Consider the following 25,495-nt stretch of genomic DNA (forward strand, 5'->3'; position numbering starts at 1 on the left):
GCGCATGGTTATTAATGCCGTTAATTTAGAAGGCCCCAAATGACAGGAGAGCCTCCACAAAGGCAAAAAAAAGGAATGGTATGCCAATTCAGTGGTGGTTGCACGTCTTTTCTTCTGTAATGAAACAGGTGAGGAGGAGCGACAAACACCAACCCTTCTCTAGAAGACTTGGTGATGGAAAATGTTGTAGAATGTGGAGCAAGGTGGCTATCTTTTCAGGTATATAAACTCCACAGTCTTCGAGTGTAGACACACACACACAGAGAGAGAGAAAGCAGAAATGGGAGCACCTCTTAAAGGTGTTTGCATGGGAATACTACTATGGGCAGTGACTGTTCTGTTCTCCTGGCCCTGCCTCACAAGTGCCAACAATGCATACGGGATCAGGCGCTACACCTTCCATGTACGTTTCCACCAACCCCTTTTTTATGTTCTTCCGGCATGTGGGCATGTGTGCGTGTATGTGTTTGTGTGTGTGTGTGTATGTGAGAGAGAGAGAGAGAGAGAAAGAGAGAGAGAGAGAGAGAAAGGGGGGAGAAGAGGGCGCAACTGTAACCGTTGTCCTTAATCCCCAAGACACCACCCTCAGCCTCTCTAAGGCTGGCTGGATATGTTTATATATATATATATATATACAGAGAGAGAGAGAGAGAGAGAGAGAGAGAGGTACGTTCTGATGTTTTATCCATGCTACATAGAACCAGGATGATCATCAAATTTAGAAAAGAAAAGAAGCTAGATAAGCACGCAAGCATGTAATGTACGTATGGTTTGTTGTATTGATGCGTAGATACGAACGAAGAATATGACGAGGCTGTGCCACACGAAGCCAGTTGTTACGGTTAATGGGAAGATTCCGGGGCCTAAAATCACGGTCCAAGAAGGAGATCGAGTCATCGTTAAGGTGGTGAATCATGCTCGCTACAACATCACTATACACTGGTAATGATCTTCAGCAGCCACCTAACTTCTTTTTCCTTCTTTCTTTGGTTAATGATGCCAGCTCGCATTGACGCGTCTTTACAAGTGTACTAATTTGTTTAATATATTTTTGCCGAAGAAGCTAAAATCTTGCTCACATATATAAGTAATCGTCTGTCAATGGTCACTTATATAAGTGATCGTTAGGTGCAAGACCCACATCAAATTATCTTGATAATTGATCTTTACAAAATAGAATGCTAAAAAAAATCAATGCAAAATAAGTTGTCGATTAGTGTTTTTTAAAATAATCTATCTTTTTTTCTTGATTTTTATCAGCATTCCACTTCAGAAAGAACAATAGCTAAGACCATTTTTTACGGGTCTTGCCAACCCACTAATTTCTCTCTCTCTCTCTCTCTTATATATATATATATATATATATATATATATATATATATATATATATATATATATATATATATATATATATATATATATATATATATATATATCATAGTTTGTGCAATTCAATATCCACAAAAGTGACCTCCCCCTCTATACCTTGCGGTAATGATTCCTCTGGCATAATGCAAAACATGGATTTGGTTTCGATATACATTTCATTTGAATCTGTTTCAAACCTGCTTATGAAGTAAACATGGATGTGTGGGTTGAGCAGGCACGGAGTTAGGCAGCTCAACAGTGCATGGGCAGACGGACCAGCGTATGTAACACAGTGTCCAATTCAAAAGGGGCAGACGTATGTCTACAACTTCAGCATCAGCGGTCAGAGAGGGACTCTTTTCTATCATGCTCATGATTCATGGATGAGAGCCAGTGTTTATGGTGCCATCATCATCCTTCCTCGCCCCAGTTTCACCTATCCTTTCCCCAAGCCTTTCAAAGAAGTTCCTATCATCTTCGGTAATGTTCCATGACATGCTTATTACATATTGCACTCTCTACACTGGAATAATTAGCTAACTGAGACAGTAAGATCCCACCAGATTGTTGCGAGTAACGTAAAAAACCTAATCTGAATCAGCAAATATGAACTATAATCCGGGAGCAGTACAGTTGCACAAATTAACTATCACTTAGGAGTTGTTTGGTAATAGTAACAAGTTGTTCTTGAATCGGTTCAAAAAAAATGAAGCAAATTCATTAAATGTTGTAACATATTGTTCCATGAATCTATTCCTAATTTTTTTGGTAAATTCAAGAAATTGTAACAAATTGTTACTATTACCAAGCACCCCATTAAGGAACCAAGATTCAGTGTTCTTCTTTAATTAAATGTCTAAATGAATTTACCTCATTTTTTGTAGTAGATTGATAGTAACAACTTGTTAATGCAATATTCAATGTTCTTGTCCAAATCAAATTCCTTGTAGATTTTATCTTTAAGGTTCAAGCTTTATAATTTCATTTCTGTTGGTTTATTTGGGTGATGTAAATACTTGTCACCTCTGAAATTTCCAAAAGTTTTTTTCTTGTATTTTTCGGCAAAGTTCTTCTTCATGGAAAAATCTTAAGAAAACCTCGATAATTTTTAATAAATTAAACAAATCTTATATTAAAAATCTTGAATAATTTTATAAATTATAAATATTAAAATCTCGAAAAAAAAATAAGATTAAATCGCGAGATTTTTGCTTTCGTCAGATTTTTAAAACCTTGCGACTTGTCCCCCAATTTTTTCGTCATTTGATTTTCTTATGAATATCGCAAGATTTTCGAAAATCTTGCGACATATGTAACACGTGTCATCTCCAAGAACGAAGATGTACTGATCATGCTTGCTCTGTGGAACACGTATGGTACAGGAGAATGGTGGAACGCCGACCCAGAGGCGGTCATTGCTCAAGCTTTGCAGACTGGTGCTGGCCCTAACGTCTCCGTCTCTTACACCATTAATGGCCACCCTGGACTGCTTTATAATTGCTCCGCTAAAGGTAACAACGCCATTTCCACAGGTGTCAGTAGACTGCAAACACAGCTTTCGGTTTCTGATCAGTGAAAGTCACCAATGTTGAAGGAGGTTAACTTATGATATTTATGCTTCAATACCCACTGAGTACCCGTCATTTGCCCCAAATCCAATCAATAATTAGGAAATGCATAGATAAAAAGAAGAAAATGAGGAAGGTTTCTTTAGACTTTCTTCATCTTTGCTTTTCTTCTTGCAGATACTTTCAAGCTGAAGGTTACACCTGGTAAGACCTATTTACTTCGCCTGATCAATGCTGCACTCAATGACGAGCTGTTCTTCAGCATCGCCAACCACTCTCTGACACTTGTAGAAGCAGACGCCATATATGTGAAGCCGTTCCAAACAGATACTGTCCTCATAACTCCAGGACAGACCATTAATGTCCTGCTTCAGACTAAACCATATGTTTCTAATGCCACATTCGTCATGGCTGCTAGACCTTATGCTACTGGTCAGGGAACATTTGATAACTCAACTACGGTGGGACTCCTCCTGTACGTGGCCAACGACCTATACCACAGTATCCTCCCTGTTCCTAAGCTCCCCCTCATCATGCCTGCACTTCCTGCTCTTAATGACACCAACTATGCCGCTAATTTCAGCAGAAAATTTAGAAGCTTCGCAAGCAAACAGTTTCCGGCCAACGTCCCGCAGAAAGTCGACCGCCGCTTCTTCTTCACGGTGGGACTTGGCAGCACGCCCTGTCCTAAAAACCAAACATGTCAAGGTCCTAATGGAACTAAGTTTTCTGCCTCTGTGAACAATGTCTCTTTTGTTCTTCCAACCACAGCACTGCTTCAGGCGTACTTCTTCGATCAATCTAATGGAATTTACACGACGGATTTTCCTAGCCAGCCTCTGGTAACTTTCAACTACACAGGCACTCCTCCTAACAATACCAATGTGCTCAATGCTACCAAGGTGGTGGGGTTGAAGTACAACACAACTGTTGAGCTGGTGATGCAGGACACAAGCATTCTTGGTGCAGAAAGCCATCCTCTTCATCTTCATGGCTTCAATTTCTTTGTGGTGGGACAGGGGTTTGGCAACTACGACCCAAAGAAGGATCCACTAAGCTTCAACTTGGTCGACCCCATGGAGAGGAATACAATAGGAGTGCCAAGTGGAGGATGGGTGGCAGTTCGCTTCTTAGCAGACAATCCAGGTAAAATAATCTAAGCTGGTTATACACAGGGTTGTGCACCACCACAGGCCCATGTGCATGACATGTATCCCTACAAGTAGGCCAGGGCGCACATGTCATGCACGAGGGCCTGTGGTGCCCCATGGTGCACATAACTTTGCAGGCACCAGGTTTGGTACAAAGCAATTAGGTGTTTTTTATTTAATAAACAGATCAACGTTGAAGCAGAAACACATTATTTTGAAGTGATTGCAGAAAACAACCTATAATTTTCGTATTTGATAGCCCTCATGTTCCATGACCACATAGTAAATCATTCGTATTATTCATAAGCTTAAAAACTAGCATACGGAGACTCCCAACTGTTCGAAAGCAAAGGACAGCTAGAAAGCTTCTAATCATTCTCTTCTGCCGTGTGTGTGATATTTTTCCTTTGGCTTCTTTGGTCAGGTGTGTGGTTTATGCATTGCCATTTGGAAGTTCACACCAGTTGGGGACTAAAGATGGCTTGGGTAGTCCTGGATGGACTACTGCCAAGCCAGAAGCTGCCTCCGCCACCGGCCGATCTTCCAAGATGCTGACGTCGACGGTCGAGTTAAGGACACCATTGTTAGGGTGAAATTGATTTTGACCAACGCCGTTAACTCTGTAGCTCGATCTCTTTCCTAGCATGTATTCCAAGACGAGGCACCAAATGACAGATTTGCTTTTTCTCTAATTTGCGAATCTCTCTTTGTAGCGGCTTCCTTGAGGAAAAGGTGTAAGTTGGGTCTTTTTTTAAATTGGTGGCAATATATCAAAGTATGCTAGCAGGAACTCTGCTTTCCCCTTAAGTCATTTTCTTGCTTCTAATTTGCTTTCTGTTTTAGATTGCTTTCTTGAATCCCGAAACTTATGGAAACCTGACATTTTCATAAACATTCATTTCCCTGCTTCCTACTGCTTCATGGAAGGTTTGGAGTGCCTTTTTCGCTTGCTGATAAAACTAAGGATTTCCTAAAAAATCCCTATGATATATACAAGGATTCAGAAGGTTCGTAAGATCGCAGGGACTTCATGGCCTTTGCCCGTTGGAGAACTCAGAAGCTTCAAGAAAATGTAGGACTTCCCTCACCGTTCCATGGGAGGGCATGGTTACTCTGTTTTTTGGATGAGCCTGCTTAGTGGCTCAGTGGTGTCATTTTGGAATTACACCAATGGTGACTCAGTGACGGCCGTTTTATTTCCTTTCTCAGTATCTTTCTATACCTTTCTTTTTTCCTATTGTTACGTTTTGTTCAATTTTGTTTTACTGAAGGTCAGTGACCCTTTTCCCTAGCAAACTCATTTTTTTCTTAGAAAACCAAAAAAAAATATCAACTATTTCACTAACTGTGCAGATATTTACATGTAAATTTGTAATTGGATCTAAGTCAATTAGCTTAACACATTTGGACATCTATGACAAATCTATCAGTCATTTCTACCTTGCGTCTCATCCTTTCTTCCCGAATCAGGAAGAACACTCTTTATTTTATCACGAAAGGAAGAATGAAAAACATCTGTTTACAAAGAAAACTTAGGTACACTCATAGGTAGATATACCTTGCATGATTATAAGTAACACTTTAACCAAGAAAACTTAGCAAGTCCTGATATATGCATGAGGGAACAATCTTGAGAAGACTACATTTTTTGCTTTCACAATGAGGGAATAAAAACCATAGCATGGGAGGTGAACAAGCGCCAAGGCAAAGTACCTGCAGGATGCCATTTATTGCATGTTAAAGTGTTGTATGATCCTCCAAGAAAGATATAATAAAAAGAAAAATAGCTACAACCTTACTTGAAGATGCAGGAAAAATCAAAAGCAACAAAATTTACCATAAAGGAGCCCAGGGGGTTGACAGCTCAAGGAAAGGGTAGGGCCACCTGCAATAGAAGAGGAGGCGAACACATGAGTAAGGGTATGAAAGATCCACTCCAGGAAAAGGTCAAGACAGAACAATACGAATTCGCACTTAAAAAGAGATAGTTACGCAACTGAATATATAGTGGTCCTTTAGTCCTCCAAATTCATGCCCTCTGAAGTTCTTCCCATTCTTAAACATGTGAGACTGCTAAGTCTAACTAAGGTAGAAGCTTACCTCTTCTATCTTCATTAATTATCATCTCTCTCTCTCTCTCTCTCTCTCTCGCTCTCTCTCTCCCTCTGTCCCCCCGTGTGTGTATGTGTGTTTTTCGGCTTTTTCCTTTTCTGATTATGGCTATAGAGCAAAAGTTACAGTAGGTGTCAAAAAATCCCCAACTGTAACTATGCTTTCAACTAAAACTTCTGTAAGTTCATGAAATTGAGATCACTTGCTGAGAACCTGCCAAATTTGGTCTAGCATGCATCCAATTTAGACTAGCTTTCATTGACTACGATAAAGTTAACAACAGATTTGCTGATTGGTAAGAAAGTATTTAGATAACTGAGGAAAAAGATGGCATGCCTTCAAACCATGAAATTCATTGATATGAATCTGAATTACAGAAGACAATTTTCCCAACAACTCATATTTTTATGTAAATGCTTGAAAAAGAAAAGAAACCCAGTTAATGATGCTTACGTTGAATAGCCACAGGCATGAAGGACCCACTGAAAAATGACATAGGTGCAACTCCAGAGCACAAAATACGAAAGGCGAAACCAAGGAAATGGCTGAAAATTAGAGATGGAAAAATGTTTGTCAATGAAGAACAGTAATGAAAATTAGAAATGAGAAACACTTTTCAGTGAACAACTGTTACTAGATGGACGCCTTCACACTTTTCTAAGCACTCACCAAACTGTTTAAAGAAGTATCGAGGAGAAGAAAGACGGCATTGAGCACATGCATGCATCCCATCAACTGCAACCAGAAAATGTTTGTGGTAATGAGCTTATGCTGAAGCAGAGAATGAATGTTTCGGTTTTATTCAAAGAAATTATCTAAGAACTTGGATCTCATATCTGATAGGCTAATCTAACACAATAGACCAATGAAATTATTTAGAGGTTGTCATTATAATAGAAAAGTGAGACAAAGTTCAAATAACATTAATTAGCTTAGTTAGACGGATTCCAGGAGATTCCATACAGAACAAGGCACTGAAATCCAGAATGACTTGACCTTGCTACCTAAAACAACTTGTTAAGAGTCTGCAAGGTCACCGTGCACCTGTCAGGTGGGTTTCTTTAAGACCTTAATTTGAAATGAAGAGCTGTCTTAAATCCTGACTGTCCTTGAAGAGAACCTTGACAGGCTTTTGCATCAAGGGATAACTGGAACTATACAGGCATCTCTAGAGGGTTTTTGGCAATAGGAACACTACCACATTGTTTCAAATTTGTCCCAAAGATTAGCAGATTCATGAAACAATAGAATATCGTATTCCATGTATCTGCCCCAAACTTTGGAGCAGATTCATGGAACATTGTGTTAGTTTTCCTGTTGTCAAATGTTCCCCTTAGGTTTGAAACTTTTAGAACATCAAAAAGGCTAGCTTTTGAGTCCCTCCTGATAAGAATGAGAAACAAAGTGCACACAATTGTATTTTTATGTGATGTGTACCAGGGACAAATTCTAAGCTAGCTGAAGATGAAAATGGCAAACGTTATATGTTTTCTTCCTAAGGGATATCCATTTATCCATTTAGGGGTTCTTTATGATGGACATGACCATGACAATATTATCAAGAGGATGTTAGAACGAGGAACTGAAAGGAAGAAAAGCTTACCAACACTGAAGCAATAAAATTCGCATAAGACTAAGCATGCTGACCTCAAAAACTACCCAATATTGTTTTGGTAACTCTGAGATAATAAAAATGAACAAAGCAATCTTACCAAGTTCAGGCTGAACCGCTGAATTGAAAGAAATGGAACAATAAGACACCAGAAAACGATGTCCGTTAGCATCACTGCACCTGCAGAGGCCTGATTTAGTGAACAAATCAGCTCTAATACCAGCAAGATACTGAAAAACCTATAAAAGACTTGGTAAAAGGTGGGCATGTGGCATCAATATCATCAGAAAATTTGCCTCCGTTCTTTGAAAATTTGAGATTATTTTAAAAGAAAAGAAAGTGAGAAAAAATAAATAAATAAATAAATCGCTACTTGTATACGTAACTTGCACGGATAGATCACAAACATAAGAAAAAGTAGGCTCGTTCCCTGTGTTCGAAAAAACTCAACACGCTGCAGCCACATATTCAAACTATGAGGAAGCAAACCTGGTAAGCAATCTGCATGGCATATCCCCAAAAGCCAGCTCTTCGTAAAAACTGCTCCTGCTCATAATAACTTTGGAGTTTGACGGTATCTCCATTTGCTCTGCTTCTAAAGTTTATGTCTGTAGACCGACCGTCCACTGAATGTTGAACAGAAGCAGCCTGCTCCTCATTCTCGACTCCCTGCCTTTTTGAGTGTATGATGCAACCATAAGCAGAAACGATGGTACCAATCTGCGTCAGAAAATCTAATTATTAGCAAGATTCAATCCGTTGTGTTAATCTCCCCACCTGTTGAACTTGATTCAAAGGATCTCAGCTACAATCTGATTGCTATAGTCTAAACTCACCGCGAAATAGATGATGACCAGTGTGAAGGTCCATCTGTCAAAAACACAGAAAAAGATAAAAAAGGAAAAGATTTTGTAAGTTCAGAGTTTTCCTGCATTCAAGTAGAGAACTACCAGGAATAAAGGATGAAAATCAATCCTAAATCCAGAATGAACAACGTAATAAAAAATGCGACAACGAATACCCAAATCACACAATGTGCATAATATATTAGTTAGTGTGTCAAGAAGGAATCCTTTTTATCTTTTGGGAAATTTAGCACGGAGATTTAACGCGGGCCTACCCCAACGTTAAACAGTTGACTTGCAACATAAAAACTAAGCCTCAAAACAGAATAAGCAGAAACGTAAGTTTCTCTTTTGAATTATAACACAAATACAGGATCCTTCAACTGGAGACGTTTTGCTACGGCTCCAGCATTTTTGTCGCTCTCCACAGAGCCGATAGGAGTAGAACTTTCCGGGGAAACGCCTCTTCTTCCAGTGTGTTTGACTTGCCTGTGTACGGTGGCGACAGAATGTCTCTGGAGATGTTTCTTCAGCCAGTCAAACAGCCCAGCGATGCTATTAGTTCTAATCCTCATTTCTTGTCTCAAAGTTTAACGATTGCTCGTCAAGCCCACTTTTTACCTTTACCCCTGTAAGGCAAACTCACACGAAAAAGACCCCAAGGGCATGTTTGAAGGAACCGTTTTCACATGGAAATGGTTTCTCGTCCGGAAAATCCAAAGCAGATGGCCCTAGCAGGAGGATGTGGGGTTAACACTGCGGCGCCACATTTTCCTGCTTTCCCGACTGAGAGGAAGTTTATCAAGTTCACTATGATAGCCAAACACGGATGCAGGAAAAGGGAACCAAGCTTCCTTTTGCAGATGTAAATCATAGATAAGTATAACCGATCATTTCCTGAACATGGAAGAGACAACTTACTCCGTGTAGTAAATGTAGACGTCTGCGGTCCAGACGTCGATGTCCCATGCCAAGAACGCGGCCATGACAAGCCCTGAAACCAGCCGGATCACCAAGAGGACGCCGGGATGCACACCTCGCCAGCAGCTCATCCATAGCATGTCGGTACCAACATGGCCCGGTTGTGCCGAAGCAAGGGACTGACCATCTTCGGGCCTCGTTGGCAGCAGGCTCTCGTACTTGGTCCCGGTCCGGCACTCCCTGGCGCATTCCTTGCGCCATATCACCCACAAGGCGGCGATGATCGATATCCCGACAATGGCGAAGCAGACGAAGTCGTACCAGTACACGACCAGCGCCATTGAAGCCGGTCTCCAGCCAGCCGGAAACCTGGAACTAAGTGATCAGCTAGCACTGCTTCGACCTCATTATCTTGCTTCACAAAAGAGTAAAGGAAATTAAGGGAGCAACAACCAAACATGGTGGTGGCTGTTGGTCAGGTCGGGCTGGTGGTTCTGACCAGTTGGTTGCGCTACCACAGATCACGTTCATCCTTTGGATGTCCTGATCAGGTTGACCATGTGGCTAAGACGAACTTGAATGGTGGTTTGGGACACTTAGAATGCAGGGGCAGGGGCAGGGGCGAGTGAGTGTAGGGTTGGCTCCACCTAAAAATAATAATTAAAAATTGCATATAAATTTTATAAAATTTTACTGATCCTTTATAAAAATATTGAAAAATGAGGTCCATTTAGAGATTTAATTGGGTCCTTGAAAAAATTCTGGTTCTGCCCTTGCTTGCTTGAATGACACAGTCAAAAATAAAACCAATCTACCAACAGAAACTGCTTCCATGTGAATCAAAACATACAAATTTATTCTCAGAACAATTAATTTGGACACGTACAGTCATTCATAAGAACCGATTTTGACAACATCGATTCTAACGTTTTAGATCATTTGAGTAGATTTTCCTTAATTTGTTATAGCCATGACTATTTTGTGCTCTGGATTTTCCTTCATATACATTAAAATGATGTGTTGTAGAACTTGCTGCGTATTAAAAAAAAAAAAGTAATTTAGAGCGCAATGATACTTGTTTCGGCCAGCTGATAAGATGATTTTAGGCCAAAAGTGATGCACGCACATAAAAGTCGGGCCTTTTGGGGCTCGGTCATTTTCAGGTCATTCATTACCTGAGATGAAGTGTTTTAGAGCTTGTTTTTTGTAAATCATTGCAGCGATCACATTTATCCGACGGCTTTGCTCATCTGCATTGTTAACTGGATGATAAACAAGGTGAGGGTGCAATCAGAAATTGCTAGCTAAGGGCGAAGCTTATCTATCTCCCTTTAAGTATCTTCTTGGACTTCAGGACCGCTTTGAAACCTAGGTGAAGAGTGATACATTCGTCAAAGAGAGTGCCAAATAATCCACCAGTTGTAGACCGGTAAAATAGCACTCATAAAATGTCGGATTTTCCCTAGCCAGTCAATTGAACAAGCTATATTTCACCCCTCGAGGCAGAGTAAGATAAGAGATAGTCCAAATCTTAGATAGTTTTTATGAAACTTGAACCATGAACCGAACCATGAGTCTAGCCTTTCTCATCGACTTACTTAGTGTTAGTTATCTAAACTAGTACAAACCTTCTAATGTCTTATGTGATTACTTGAAAATTAATATAAGTCCACAAGGGTTTGGTACTTAGTCAAATTTTGAGTATAAATATTTCTATGTAAACAAAAGAATGGCCTTCAAATTTCACTCTATCAGCCAAAACGTGGGAATGAGGATAAGAATGTATCCTAAGATTCAAAAAATAATGGGCATTAGTCTTTATGCCAACTACACTTTGAAAGAGCTTCTACATTGTTTTCGAGTTAGACACTGAAATTCGGCCAGCTGCACAAAATACAACAATATGAACAGCAAAAAATATGTTACATCGGCCAAATTTAGGAAGTATAAGTATAATTTTCATTTTAATGGCTTCCAATTTCAAACACCTTGAAAGGACCTCCATTAAAGTGAAGACAGGTGAAGGTAATAGAGGATCACCTTTTCCTAATCCTTTATGACTATCAAAGTAATTTTCCTCACATCTATTGAACATCAAAGCAAATGATTCGGCGCATTTGCACTTCAAGATCCACGATGTCTATTGTTTACAAAAATCCGAACGATCAAGAGATCTTTCCAAAAAGGGTCAAATAACTTTGTCATAGGCCTTACAAATATCCAGTTTCCAAAGAATAAACTGTCCATGATGACATTGAGGTTTGTCAAGATGAATCATGGCCCCTCAAGGGGAGAGCTAGTTATGTGTCCGGCCTTCAAGAAAAGGCCAAGTGTACTCCTGGTCCGCTCTTGTCTCACTTTTAAGAGTACTCAGAAGAGGCTTCGGCCTCAAGAGGGTATAGTAAAACCAGGATATAGACCCTCCACCTCCTCCATTTTTTTGCATTGGATATGAATCATCCACATGAAGGGGATCCAACCCAACAAAATCCACTGTTTACTTAAAAACTGGCTCCCATGTTCAAGTTCATGTTGTTATCTCTTGCAGATCCAATCCTATTAAATATTTCGCAGGGTTTGTATAAGTCCAAAACAACTAGTATATAGGGCGCCCACTTTATTATGCATGAAAACACGGAGCCAATAGATCCACGAATTATGGGCCATTGGATACTGATTTATTTAATACAGATCACCTTCATGATTACAACAAGCAACAATGTCTTTATGGGAACTCCACAAGTGCAGTCATAGTTTTGGATCCAAGCTACGAGTATCAGTTATTCTACGTCCATAATGATAAAGTACTGAAAAACAAGGGGTAGGGGCTTCCCTTCTCTCTGTCTCTCTCTAGTCATTTGAAAACAGAGAAGGCATGGTTGACAGCAGAGAGCCCTCCGTCCACACATAGATTGTGGCCACTCACGAACGACGATTCATCTGAAGCCAAGAAGAGGACGGCCTCCCCAACATGGGCAGCCTTCAGCACGACCCCCTGCAGGTTGGAGACGGCGCTGCAGGCCGCCTCGATCTCCGCCGGCGTCACGCCCACAGGGCGGCACGCCAGAGGAGTGGCGACCCCGGAGGGCGACACGCAGTTCACCCTGATCCCATACTTGCCGAGCTCGCCCGACGCGGACCTCACCAGGCCTAGCACGGCGTGCTTCGACGCCGTGTAGGAGTGCGGCGCCACCCCTCCCAGACCGGCCGCGACGCTCGCCGTGCAGACGATCGAGCCGCGGATCTTGGCGGCCACCATCGCCCTCGCCGCGTGCTTGATCATGGCCGCGCAGCCCCGCACGTTGATGGCCATGGCGGAGTCGAGTTGCTCGATGTCCATGTCCAGGATGCTGGCGGGGGGCTCCATGATGCCGGCGTTGCTGAACAGCACGTCCAGTTTGCCGTGGCTCTCCACGATGGAGCCGACGGTGTCCGCCACTTGGTGCTCCTCCCTGACGTCGCAGTGCCTGTAAATGCACCTACCGTTGCCTATGGAGGCGGCGACTTGGGCTCCCAGCTCGTCCTGGATGTCGGCGATGACGACCATGGCGCCGTTGGCGGCAAAGAGGCGAGCGGTGGCCTCGCCGATGCCGCTGGCTCCTCCTGTCACCAATGCCACCTTCCCCTCCAATCTACAGCGAACAAAAGAGGGTCAGAATTGGATGTTGGTGCATGACATGAAATAAATTTAATTAATCGACTGTGAAACCGTTTAGATCAGAGAGCTACTAGCATTACCTTCCCTTTGACATGGTTGGCGCAAGATGTCCGGTTTTCCGATCTCTCTATCTCTCACACGCAGACAAACTTAGAGAAAGAGGGAGAGAGATTTCTTGAATCTCCCCAGGAAGGAGTGGAAATGTTAAGATGCAGTGATCGGGCTGTGCATATATATATTATTGATTTTTTGGTAATTTACAAAGAGGGGGCTAAATTTGTCAGATATTGAGAGAGAGAGAGAGAGAGAGAGAGAGAGGATTTAACCACACTTTCCTTCATAAGGACAACCTTCAACTCAAATCAATATTTTTCAATAGCATCAAGATAACAGACATATGCCACACAGCCCGAGCGGTTGCATGCATAGAACTCTGATCATTTATAAACGGGGTCCTACTGTGCTGGATGTTTAGATTTAGCACATCTGAAGTTGAACTAAGCACCATCCACTAACTATTTTAAAACATGGCATGACAGTCTAGAATACTCTTTCTTCAAGCAACCCAAGTTTGCTAATTGCTACCCAAAAGTTGATAGCTTTACCGCCTTTGGACGTCAGATAGTTGAATTCCTATATAACTTTGTGTATAAGTGTACATACATCGTAGACAATAAGTAGTCGAGTCCATTTGAATCAATATTATTTGATATATTTGTAATTTTGTGGCCTATACAATACAAAGTTGTTACCTTTTTAGGAGCCCATATGTAGCCAATCCATAGTTTAGACAGATCTTTAATTCGCTTTAAATAGAAATTAAACAAGAATCTGTTTCATTAAAGTCAACCAGCTACTAGATTTTGGATGCATGTCATTAATGAAATGGTGGTTCCTTATAAAAGGCTTAAACATTTATTAATACACCCACTTCAAAAATCTAAGATGCAGAGATCCCATAGAACGTTTATAGTAGCTTTCAAACCAAGGTGATGCCTTTAACTCTCTTGTACTTTAGATCGTTGAATACTTAATTGGGTTTGTCATGGAGGCATTGGAGTTTAGATGAAAAAATCCTCCAACTTTTCATGGCACGTTACCGACACATGATTGGACGGACCTCAAGATGACGAGAATATGTAGGTGTCTGCTTGCTTAGGAAAGACCAAACTTTTGAAATCTAACTTATTCAAAGGAGTTTGCACAATTTTTAAAAATATAAGAAGCCCAAGGAGCTTTTGATTTGAAGGGCAGCCTATCAGCTTGCTAGCAGCAACATGGAGCTCTTGAATGTCATTCCTGTTCGTGCGCGTGATGACTGATTGCACGACCTGCTCCATCCCTAGCTCTGCCATATTAAATACGTACACCGCAGTCATGTTCTTGTCTGTATTTTCCTTCTGGACATGGGCAGCATCCCAAAGAATCTAAGGGACAAGTGAAAATTGGCCGTATCACGCCCATGTCCCTTTCCACTGTCAGCTGCCATGAAAGTCTTTGGTCTTAAAAGTTAACTCTGACAGTAAACCAGTGAATGGCACACCCTTCCCCAGCCAGTCGGTGGGCGGAGATAAGAGTACCATCACGAATTAGACATGCTACTAGTTAATAATCCAGCAGCTTATTACAAAAGAAAATTGTACTTCAAGCCTAACCATTGTATCTTTCGAGCACAGAGATACAATATAATCTCATACTTAGTATAAAGTAACACCATAATGGGTTACGCGGCTGATGTATAATATTGGATGTGCAACAACCGCAGACCGCAGGCTTCCTAACTAAGGGTATGACCATGAAGGTTCACGGGTTGAGTTTAAAAACTCAAAAACCTTACGTTAAAAATTTTTGGAAACCAATTGGTGCTCTGAAATTTTCATAAAAAAGTAATTGGTTCTATCTGCAAAAAGGTTTTTCGAGTGAGCAGAAGGAGTCTCAGGTGAAGGCGGAAGCCTCGTCCCATCCTTCACCCCCTACCCTCCCTCCATCCCTTGAGGTCAAGGATTGATTTCTTTTTTTTGCAGCAGCAGCAGCAGCAGCCGCCGCCGCCGCCAAACAATTAGTCGAACCAGTCACATTCGGAGTGGTACACAAACAACAGAAACTGAATATAGCCATTTATTCATTTTTTCGGTTAAATTTGGCGTGCATTCTGGATTCGGATGAAAGTGTACTTGCTGTCGAGTAAAAAGCTAAATAAATCTCACTTTTTAGCTTTCAAATGTAACTAATGAGAGTTCTTTCTTGATTGAGGAATCTTAGAGCCATTTACAACCTAACCGTGGCTCATCCTTCCTTTTGTGTGACTACCAAGTACTAACTGCACTGGTGAATGCCACAGCACCTCATTCGAAATGAGAAAGCATTTCTTTGCTTTCTTGCAGCTAAAGACATCGAATTCTTCCATCTCATAAGCTCGGACTACTGAAAATTCTCTTTAGGAATTTTCCAAGAATTGAACCGGTAAATGAATATCCCTGCAAAGAGAAAGAAAACCCCACAAATTGCCATAGATCTTCCTGAGGAATACAATCTGACAGGACCTAAAGTTCAAAATGACAGAATTGCCTCTTGTTGATCTACAGTGTTCGGGTTTAACATCATTCACCGATGCTGACTCTACCACCAGCTCTCCACTTGAAGTAGCACAGATCCCATGCTGTTGCGCGGACCTTTTTATTGCAGACTTAAAATTTTCACAAAATGTTTCCCACTTCCAACTTCTGCCTCAAAAGCACAACCTCAGAGACAGTTTTGCACAGGCCGTTGTTTCCTATCATCATTTTATCTTATCGAGAGCTTCATGAGAAGTTACAAAAAAGGATGACGAGGGGAACATGATCTCATTCCCGGAGTTGAATAAAAAACATGACATCAAATCAAAGCTTATTCCAAAATCAGCTTAAGCGCTAAATCCACAACAAACACGGATGCCACTCTATATGTGAATGGGTTTGTCATATGTAGCCATTGCAGCCTCCTTGACAGCCTCGCTTAGGGTCGGGTGTGCATGGCAAGTGCGTGCAATGTCCTCGCTTGATGCCCCATACTGCAATGCAAGTACGGCTTCATGAATGAGCTCGCCAGCATTCGGTGCCATGATATGAACCCCAAGAATCTTGTCGCTCTCTTTGTCTGCGAGTATTTTTACTACACCTTCTGCTGAATCAATTGCCTTGGCACGACTGTTGGCCAAGAAAGGGAATTTACCCACTCTGTATTCAATGCCTGCTGCCTTCACCTGCTCTTCTGTCTTACCCACCGAAGCTACCTCGGGGTTTGTATAGACAACACCAGGCACTGTATCATAATCAACATGACCTGTTTTCCCAGCTATGAACTCCACACATGCCACACCATCCTCTTCTGCCTTGTGTGCCAACATAGGACCAGGTATAACATCACCGATTGCATATACACCGGGAACACTCGTGGCGAATCTCTCGTTGACCTCAATGCGTCCAATCTTGTCGGTTTTTATACCTAGATCCTCAATTCCAAGACCCTTAGTGTAAGGACTTCTGCCAGCTGAGACCAGAACCACATCAGCCTCAAGTACACTCTGCTCACCACCAGCAGAAGGTTCCACGGTAAGTTTCACACCGGGGCCCGATGCATCCACACCAACAACTTTGGTTTTAAGCATGAACTTCATCTTCTGCTTCTCAAGTGAACGTTGAAACATCTTGCGTACCTCACCATCCATGGTTGGAACAATCTCAGGTGCAAATTCAACAACAGTGACCTCGGAACCAAGTCGGGCCCAGACAGAACCCATTTCAAGGCCAATGTAACCAGCACCAATGACCACAAGCTTTTTAGGGATCTCGGTAAGCGCCAGAGCTCCAGTAGATGAGACGATTTTCTTCTCATCAATGACAATTCCAGGGAGTGATTTCACGTCAGATCCAGTGGCGATGATGATGTTCTTGCCCTTGACAACAGTACTTGAGCCATCAAGGCCATCAACAGCAACTTCACTGGATGAAATCAACTTCCCTGCACCCTTGACATAAGTAACCTTGTTTTTCTTGAAAAGCCCTTCAATTCCCTTGGTGAGGTTCGCCACAGCTTTATCTTTCTGGGCCATCATGGCTGCAAGATCCACCTCAAGTTGAGCAAACTTGACTCCATGGGCAGGAAACGCATGCTTTGCTTCATGGTACATATGTGAAGAATGGAGTAGCGCCTAACAACCAGTACACCAAGGTATTACTTTCTTAATTGAAGCATACACCATAACAACCATATCACACAACTTATGCTCATCAAATAAGACAAAAAGTGGCGGCTGACAAATATAAGAACACATCATGCTGACGGAGGAGACAGACATAAAGAGAGAGGCAACAAGGTCCATTCATTATGGGTTCCCCTTTTTCCTGTGAGGTTACGAAAACTTGCTGCAAACAAATATTGGTAATTACTTTTTCAATGTCACAATGGTACAATTGTGGATGTCATATTTTGGATAATTGTTAATTCTGATGTTCAAAGAATGGATATTTGCAGTGGAGATGCGAATAATCAGACTAGAAACATCACTAAAAATAAAGGATGAAAATAGACCAGTTCTTTTGAGATGTTTGTTGAATATGATGAAGAATACTAAAGCCTCCAAATACAAATACATATATGTGTGTTTGTGTGTGTTTGCATGTATGACTGGGGTGTCATTGGTGTTTCTACTGATGTCACTAAAAGAACCAAGACAAGGCCATATTTAATGTTGTCACATCATCTTATAAATATAAGAAGAAAAGGATCCAAAAGATACTTTAAAAATGTTACAGAATAATAAGGATTGAAATAGCAAAAGTTAGGGGAAGCACAACAAAGACTATATCACTCTAAAGAATTGTTCAAGCATTAAAACTGCTAGAATGCCAAGAAACTTATAGGTTGAAAACCCTAACTACAAACACAGTTCCATCTTTCCCAACGCTATCGTCCAGTGAGGTTTTTATAGACCTTTATGCTTGGATATGGTAGATTTGCACAAAAAGGAAGACAAAATCCCCTTGATTCGAGGTGAAACAATGCAAATGCAGAATAAATTTGGCAGTTAGTGGAAAAAAAATGGGCCAAAGTAGTTCTTTTAACAAAATCCCAGCCATTACACCTCGAATGGTTCAAGAAGCCCACCCAGAAACAAAACATCTTCGATAGCCACAGAGATCAACATTTCTGTTGCTTATTTTAAGCTTCAGTTCTAAGAATGATAAGAATGGACAAGGTAGACTTAAGAGTAGGAAGGTTAGGATAGATCATATATTTTGCAAAAAGCAAATTCTTTCTAGGGTGTTGAAAGTTTGAAACAGGGGTAGAGGCAGGGCCCAGGGGGCCTGGCAGGGGCCATAGGCCCCCTTCTCCCCACCCCACTGTAGCTTTTTGAAAAAAAAAAAAATTACATTTTATAATTTATAAAAACTTTTATTTGGCCCCTCTTAAACATTTTGAAAAATATATTTCAGCCCTGGTAAAAATTTTAGAAAGTACCGTGCCGCCTTTGTAAGAAAAAATTCTTGGCTCCACTCCAGGTGTTTAAGCAGTACACATTCTTGTAGTTAACTAGGCCAGCAAAAAGACTATTATCCTTAATCGTATCTGAAGACAAATACCTATTAGATCTAGCTGTTTGTTTAATAGTACTGGTCCATGCTTTCAGGTTAGGGGGAATGAACAGGACCCCGACCTGGATCTTAAAATTTCGTTGTCCAGTTGATGAAGCCAGAAGAGCTTTGGAGAGATACAAGATATTTCTGTTTCAGATGCACTTTTACAGCACATCCTTTTGGTCTATTCTTCTGTGTGAAGCTTAATATCATTCATGCATAGACTGCAGGATGCCCACCTGTTCCAACCAGGTGGTTTTGAACACCAAGTTCAAGAAGTGGGAGCAAGAAGCCATATGTAAGCGGTCAACGATTAAGTGACTAAGGGATACCTTGATGTGAAAACTCGGAACTTTGAACAAGGGTGGTAGAAAAATTAATGAAAAATGACATAAAAAGTAGTTAAAACACACTTTTAGATGCATCTTTGAATGCTCTTTACAAAATTTTCCACCACATACATAGATTACCATAATCTTTGAAAAGAACACTTCTTTTAACAGCAAGTGCATTTTTCAATATCAGATCAATGAAGTTGGGGGAAAGCAAACAAATTTTACCTAGAAGCAAGCTTCCCATAAGGCTTCAGAAGCATGAAAGAATAAGCAGTTACATGCTTTTGAAATGAACTTTGAAAGAAGAAAAAAAAAAATCTAACTGTTCAGCATTTGTGACAGCTCAACTTTTTGAACCTTGTAGAAAAGGAAGGCCAAGATCATGGACAGGATATGAGGCCCCAATGATTAAACCACCAACTCAATTTAATAAGAGTCATAAAGGAAACGGCCACCAATGTGGCACAGTGTGAATCATAACATACAACAGTCAGCTAATAGATTTCCCGCACAATAACGTACCACAATTTATAGTAAATGCATAGAGAATTTTTTTTTAAATCAAACAAATCAAAAAATAATAAAAAACCGCGAAAAATCAGGAAAGCCCAAGAAAACTATGTTCTCTATAAAAAATATGTTACATATAAAAATAGGCTTATATAGCTATGGACAGTCATCAATTTAAGTATTTAACATAACATAATCTAATGTCATGACCCATAACACATCAAGAAATAAGCTTAAACTTTAAAGTGTTATACATCACAAGATGAATTGTCGATGCAAATAAGAAACGAAAATATCATCATGACCATTCATCATCTTCATTTCATTCTCGTTCTCATTGTCATTTGTATCATCTTCTTCAAATTGGATATCCTCACCATATACCTAGGCTCTCTTTCAAATTAACAACACATCTAGATTCTAGGCTCCTATACCCATTATGCTTGCTTCATACACCAAGGCATCTGCCAAGCATTCAAGGTTCTAGATTCATGCTGCACATGTGGCTTCTTATGCTGACCTCTTACTCCAGCAGCTATGCTCAAGACATTCAATAGCTTGAAGAAATACATTTCAAAGTGCCTTAATAATACCTAGTTGGTATGCAAATTGCAAAGAATCATATGTTTTTAATTGAAAACGGTGATGAATGGTCATCATACCTGGCACCCTCATTTTCTAATATGGGTACTTCAGACCATCTATGTACTATGCAGTGCTTGTATATGATCTGGGTCAGAAGCAATCTAATCCAAAATCTTAAGTGCACCTTAGGGGATGTTTTTGATAGGCCAGCTCATTTTCTTTTGTAGAGCAATTATCTGCGCCAATGCAACACTCCTATCAATTGGAGATGAAATTCTCCAGGGTGAACTTAACTACTCCATATGCTTTTTGTGTTAAAAAGCATGGAGTAAAATTCAGACCCAGGTCCGACTTTCTATCAACAGTTCCGTACACCTTGGATGAATCCACCAAAGTGGCATCAAACACTGCCTAAGGTGTTCTTAACCCTAAGGTGATAAACCCAAGGAAGCGTCTACTTCCTCCTCCTCCCATCTTCCCCATTGCTCCTACAGCTCCAACTCCGAATACCAGCAGCATCTGTGCGATAGACCACAACCAGAAGCGAGTAGATTTTTTTTCAATTTTTATTTTATTTTCTCAATTTTTTTCACCTTATTCCTCCATCTTAAGGTCCTGAATAAAAAACAAAGGGCTTTCCTCTCGATAGAGAAAAATCTTTTGGTTTTTCCTTTTTGATGACTTTTTCTGTTCTTTTCCATAAGCCTTACCCTTTTAGCATGAGGATAAGCCTTGGCTTTTCTTGGGGATTTCAAGCATGTTCTTTGTGTATGTTAAGCAAGGTTCAAAAGCTCTTTGCATTTTCTTTTCATTTGCAAGCAGCTTTTGAATGCATATGCATTGCAAATTTGAATCTTATGCCCAAATTGATTCCCAAAAGCCCTTTTGTAATGTTAACTGGCCTGCTCGGTTTGTTCATTTTTTGCTTTAATGTTGTTATGTTGCACAACCATTGTAAGTTGTACAAATGAAACACCTGTTCACCGTAACACAAATGAAAAAAAAAAAATTTTTAGTTAATTTTTAACTTCTCTGCTTTTTAACAGTTCAGTTTGTATATTGTTAATTCTTCACTTCTCAGTTTGTTCCACTTTCTCTTCATTTTGCTTTATGTATTGATTTTCGTTAGAATTAATCTGACTATCATAAATGCTTGAACCAAAATTTTGAAATGTTTGAGTCTTTTGGATCTTTTCCTTTCATGTTTTCATACTCTTATGTTAACCTGATTCTTGTATTGCATTTTCTGTTTGAACTAAACTATTCCGCATGTGTGTTTGTGCGTGTGTATCGTGTGTCTGCATAGGGCCACACCCACTTTTTCTGAAAGTGCGTGGCTACACCTCTCTGACTGAGATTTGAAGATTTCTGTTACTCAATGACAAGATCAAGCAAAAAACTTTCACTGCTAGAGCCTTCAAACGCACTTACTTGAGCTCTTGACAACTGCACCTCCCAGTGAATCATTACCTTTTCTTCCTTACTACAGAACCACCTCTCTTCCATCTCCAATCATCAAAGCACATCAAGCACAGCGGCAAATTACTTCCATTAGAACGAAAACAAAGAAGGCAGAAATTCCAAACGACCAAGTGCCCTGTTTTCCTTTTCATGCCATCTGTGAGTAAGACATAATCCGCCAAATGGTTCAATGTTCCATTACAAAAAATTGATCGTTGCCATGACTTTACAATCAGAAGGTAAAAACAGTCGGCGGATTGCGCGCCATCCAGGAATCTCGATCCACTAACCCCACTCAAGGCATCTTAACGTTGTTCCGCTCAACTCTAGGAATCCAGGCTTACACAAATCGCTTTCCACGACAAACAAAACAACAAGTATAAGCACAATCGGAACCAGAATCATCACTTATAACCTAAAAAAGAAGCAGGGTTTTCCCTATATCCCATAAAACCAAACAAATGGCGCTAATTATGTTTGGTGAATAATCATCCGTCCATAAGTTTCACTCCAAGAGGACAAGAGTGAGTTCTTGATTACTTCCCCAGTAAAGAGCCACAAAAACCCCAACCCCGATTCATCTGATTTAGAAACCTTAGTACCAGAGATCTACTGAACGTCCATAAAGATGAGGAAGGAGGAGGAGAGGACCTTGGAAGGGATGCAGCCGACGTTAAGGCAGGTGCCGCCAAGCGTTCCTCTCTTCTCTATGCAAGTTGTCTTCAAGCCGAGCTGCGCGGCTTTGATCGCCGCCACGTACCCACCGGGGCCGCCTCCGACTACCACCACGTCGTTCTCCTCCGACGCCGAAGCAAAGGATCTTGAATAATGAGCACCGGCGGAGGAGCCCCTCAGAAGACTGGATTGAGCAAGACCGCCGCGGAAAAGGAGGGCGGCCCTCCTCCGAGCACCGCTGCTGCAGCACGCCATCGCCATTTCCTCTGTCCTCTCTCTCTCTCTCTCTCTCCCCCCAAAGAGCAGGCAAGTTGGAATTTGCGGCCTGCCTTTTCACTTTTCAGCATTCTGTAATAAATGACATTTCCGTGACTGCCCTCAATGAGATCACAAAATCTACCGTAAACCCTCCCGTCACGTTCTGGCTCGAGTCCCGAGAAACGCAAAATAGTTTACTTTTAAAACCAAATTAACGGAAACACCAAGTAAAAGGAATTTTTTCAACGAAAGAGAGAGCATTTCGCTGACTTGTCTGAGAAATAAATAGATCATCCGAAATAATTCTATGGCATTTGGATTTTTTTTCGTTAATGATTAACAGAAAAAGCAAAAGTAGGTTGTAAATTAATATTATACTACTAAAATCTCTCTCTCTCTCTCTCTCTCTCTGACCAAATTGTTCGAAGTGAGTTTTTTTTTTGTAAGAAAAATTATCAATGAGCACTCATTTTTTGAGCCAATAATAATCGACTGCTCAACATTTCACACTAAACAAATGAACTTTTAAAGAGTTTTTTGACAATAATAAGAATTTAAGGCAGATTCATGGTATATTTTTTTTAATTGTTTTATGAATTTGTTCTAATTTTTTTTTAAAGGAGAAACAATAACATCTTGTTATTATTCCCAAACAATAACATCAAGTTATGAAAAAATCCACTTGAAAGAAACGTTTCTCCTTATAGACCTGTCAATTTGTGAATTGTCTTTATTGTATTAATCGATTAGTGTATACAAGTGCTCATGTTTTTCTAGTGTTTATACTTTATGTTAGTGCGCATGTACGGTCCTCTTATTTATTTTATTTAATTTTTTTGGCATGAAAATGGCAGAAGAAAACTGCAGTAGACTTATAAGGCTGCCCTATTTATAACAATAGTCAATAGATATTTACATTAATAAGTAAAAACGAACATAGTTGATTTTATTGGGTAGGGCAAAAAATCTCAGGAAGTAAGCATGTTTGAAAGGCATAAACAAAGCTTAAAATGGTATCTAGATGACACTCCAAAACCAAGTTTTTATAGTGTTTGAGAACCATCAAAGATTCGGGAAGAAAACCCAGCTTTCATAAAAACTTGATTTTGTAAAACAAAGAGAAAAACCTGATCCCCTTCAAGTTATTTATGAAAAACCAGGTTTTATGTGTCTCCCAAATAAATACACCAAGTTTACAGAACTCATCAGAAAATTTAGGGATGTTTGGATGACACCTCAAAATCAAGTTTTAAAGGTAAAATCTGATTTTGTATCCAAAACTATGTTTTCTGGATTGTTTGGGTGCCACCAAAGTTGGGTTTAAGAAAAACCTAATTTTAGCAAAACACGGTTTTGTAAAAAGAAGTGAAAAATCTAACTCTCCCTAGTCATTTATGAAAAACCAAGTTTTAAGTGTGCCACCAAACAAATAAACCAAGTTTTAAAACCTCGTTACAAAACTTGGTTTTCATAAAAGTAACTTTTTATAAAACTAGATTAGGTGAGTATATCATTGGCTTTGGTAAAATCAAAATTTTCTAAAACTAGATTAGATGAGAATACGCCTCTTAAAAAGTAAACTTGGGCATCGGCCTGACAACTCAAACTCAGACCTAAGCTTCGCTCGACACCTAAAACCCGAGCCTCAGCTTGGCCCCACCTGATTAAATTGAAATATATATATATTAATATAAAAATATATATAAATATAATTAATCGTAATAAAATATTATAATTAAATATATGAATCACAAAAATATATATTAAAAATTTTATCGAACTAACTGGGACCGATAACTTATTGGGCTAGCACGATGTTTTTTTTTTTTTTTTAAGCCCGAGCTCGAATCCGAGTCTGATCGAATACCATAGACCCAGCTTTACTTCTTGTCAAAAGGATGGAACGGTGTGGGAATGAACTAAAAGAAATAAACAACCAAATGAACGGATGTTTTACTTTTTTATGTAGTAAACAAAATTTCATGACATTAGTCGTTGAGCCAAACTAAAACTTGCTGAACTTGCACCCGTTATCACCGTCCACATGGGTCCGGCTAAAAATCCGATCCTTATATGGTCGTACTCGTAAATATGGAAGAAAATACGGGTAGTTCGGCCATTGAGGGCAAGACCGACAGCCATTTCTCGATATTGTGGGGTGCAAATTTTATGTGGGAAAATGGATATGGTTTTGGGTTTTAAGAGAACATTAATGGATCTGGATATGGTGGTGTTTGTCATATACTGTACAACTGAACCGCGTCCTCACATCTCGCGCATCTCTTATCCCATTTCCTTGGAATATCATTCGTTTCTGATAAACCCCGGACAGTAGTGATCCCATCTCCAGCCCCACAAGATTCTGTGAACCTTGGCATTTGGAAGAGGAAGGCATCACCATTGCTGGTTTAATGAAAAAAAAAAAAGACGTTTTAAATTATTTTTCCCGAGTTGTGTAGGAACTTTAGGTGGAGAATGGTATGTCTATCGAGTAAATTGTTTCGTACTTATTGTTTATAGTTCAAGAAAATAGCACCCACAGGAATGAAACAAGCAATCCGCTTTCTACGCACCCACCTACCCAATCAGTTAGGTTATGCTCCTTTAGCATATGTTTAAATCTGAAAATCTCTTTAAATTTGTCGGAGCTTTATTCAAAGAACACTAAACACATAATCAGGGGCGAAGACTGGTGGAGATTTTGCGGGGTGTGCCCTACGGATCTCATTCTTTAAAAGCTTAAATTAGTAGTTGAACTTGAATAGATGTGACAGCCCAAGAAGACTTGCTCACTTCATGATCAATTAAGAATCTCTTAGGT

At 40.2% G+C, this 25,495-nt stretch overlaps 4 protein-coding genes across 4 annotated transcripts; 1 reads left to right on the forward strand and 3 right to left on the reverse strand.

Moving 5' to 3' along the window:
• Positions 1–268: 268 nt before the first annotated feature.
• On the forward strand, positions 269–5,040 carry LOC116262726 (laccase-17-like). The gene is made up of 6 exons (XM_031642213.2): positions 269–403; positions 791–942; positions 1,604–1,848; positions 2,751–2,879; positions 3,114–4,082; positions 4,512–5,040. Exons 1-6 carry the CDS (start codon positions 281–283, stop codon positions 4,640–4,642), a joined length of 1,749 nt encoding a protein of 582 aa, XP_031498073.1. The 5' UTR covers positions 269–280; the 3' UTR covers positions 4,643–5,040.
• Positions 5,041–5,520: 480 nt separating this feature from the next.
• On the reverse strand, positions 5,521–10,000 carry LOC116261790 (uncharacterized). Its single transcript, XM_031640646.2, has 8 exons — positions 9,578–10,000; positions 8,648–8,681; positions 8,301–8,531; positions 7,912–8,001; positions 6,869–6,934; positions 6,653–6,744; positions 5,925–5,972; positions 5,521–5,800 (listed from the first exon to the last, which is right to left on the reverse strand). Exons 1-8 carry the CDS (start codon positions 9,916–9,918, stop codon positions 5,683–5,685), a joined length of 1,020 nt encoding a protein of 339 aa, XP_031496506.1. The 5' UTR covers positions 9,919–10,000; the 3' UTR covers positions 5,521–5,682.
• Positions 10,001–12,223: 2,223 nt separating this feature from the next.
• LOC116262106 (short-chain dehydrogenase reductase 3b-like) lies at positions 12,224–13,449 on the reverse strand. Its single transcript, XM_031641197.2, has 2 exons — positions 13,316–13,449; positions 12,224–13,209 (listed from the first exon to the last, which is right to left on the reverse strand). Exons 1-2 carry the CDS (start codon positions 13,327–13,329, stop codon positions 12,432–12,434), a joined length of 792 nt encoding a protein of 263 aa, XP_031497057.1. The 5' UTR covers positions 13,330–13,449; the 3' UTR covers positions 12,224–12,431.
• A 2,268-nt stretch (positions 13,450–15,717) lies between these two features.
• Positions 15,718–22,737, reverse strand: LOC116262105 (dihydrolipoyl dehydrogenase, mitochondrial-like). The gene is made up of 2 exons (XM_031641196.2): positions 22,393–22,737; positions 15,718–17,424 (listed from the first exon to the last, which is right to left on the reverse strand). Exons 1-2 carry the CDS (start codon positions 22,675–22,677, stop codon positions 16,174–16,176), a joined length of 1,536 nt encoding a protein of 511 aa, XP_031497056.1. The 5' UTR covers positions 22,678–22,737; the 3' UTR covers positions 15,718–16,173.
• Positions 22,738–25,495: the final 2,758 nt, after the last annotated feature.

This window comes from Nymphaea colorata, chromosome 10, assembly GCF_008831285.2.
Source record: "Nymphaea colorata isolate Beijing-Zhang1983 chromosome 10, ASM883128v2, whole genome shotgun sequence".
Taxonomy (NCBI): domain Eukaryota; kingdom Viridiplantae; phylum Streptophyta; class Magnoliopsida; order Nymphaeales; family Nymphaeaceae; genus Nymphaea; species Nymphaea colorata.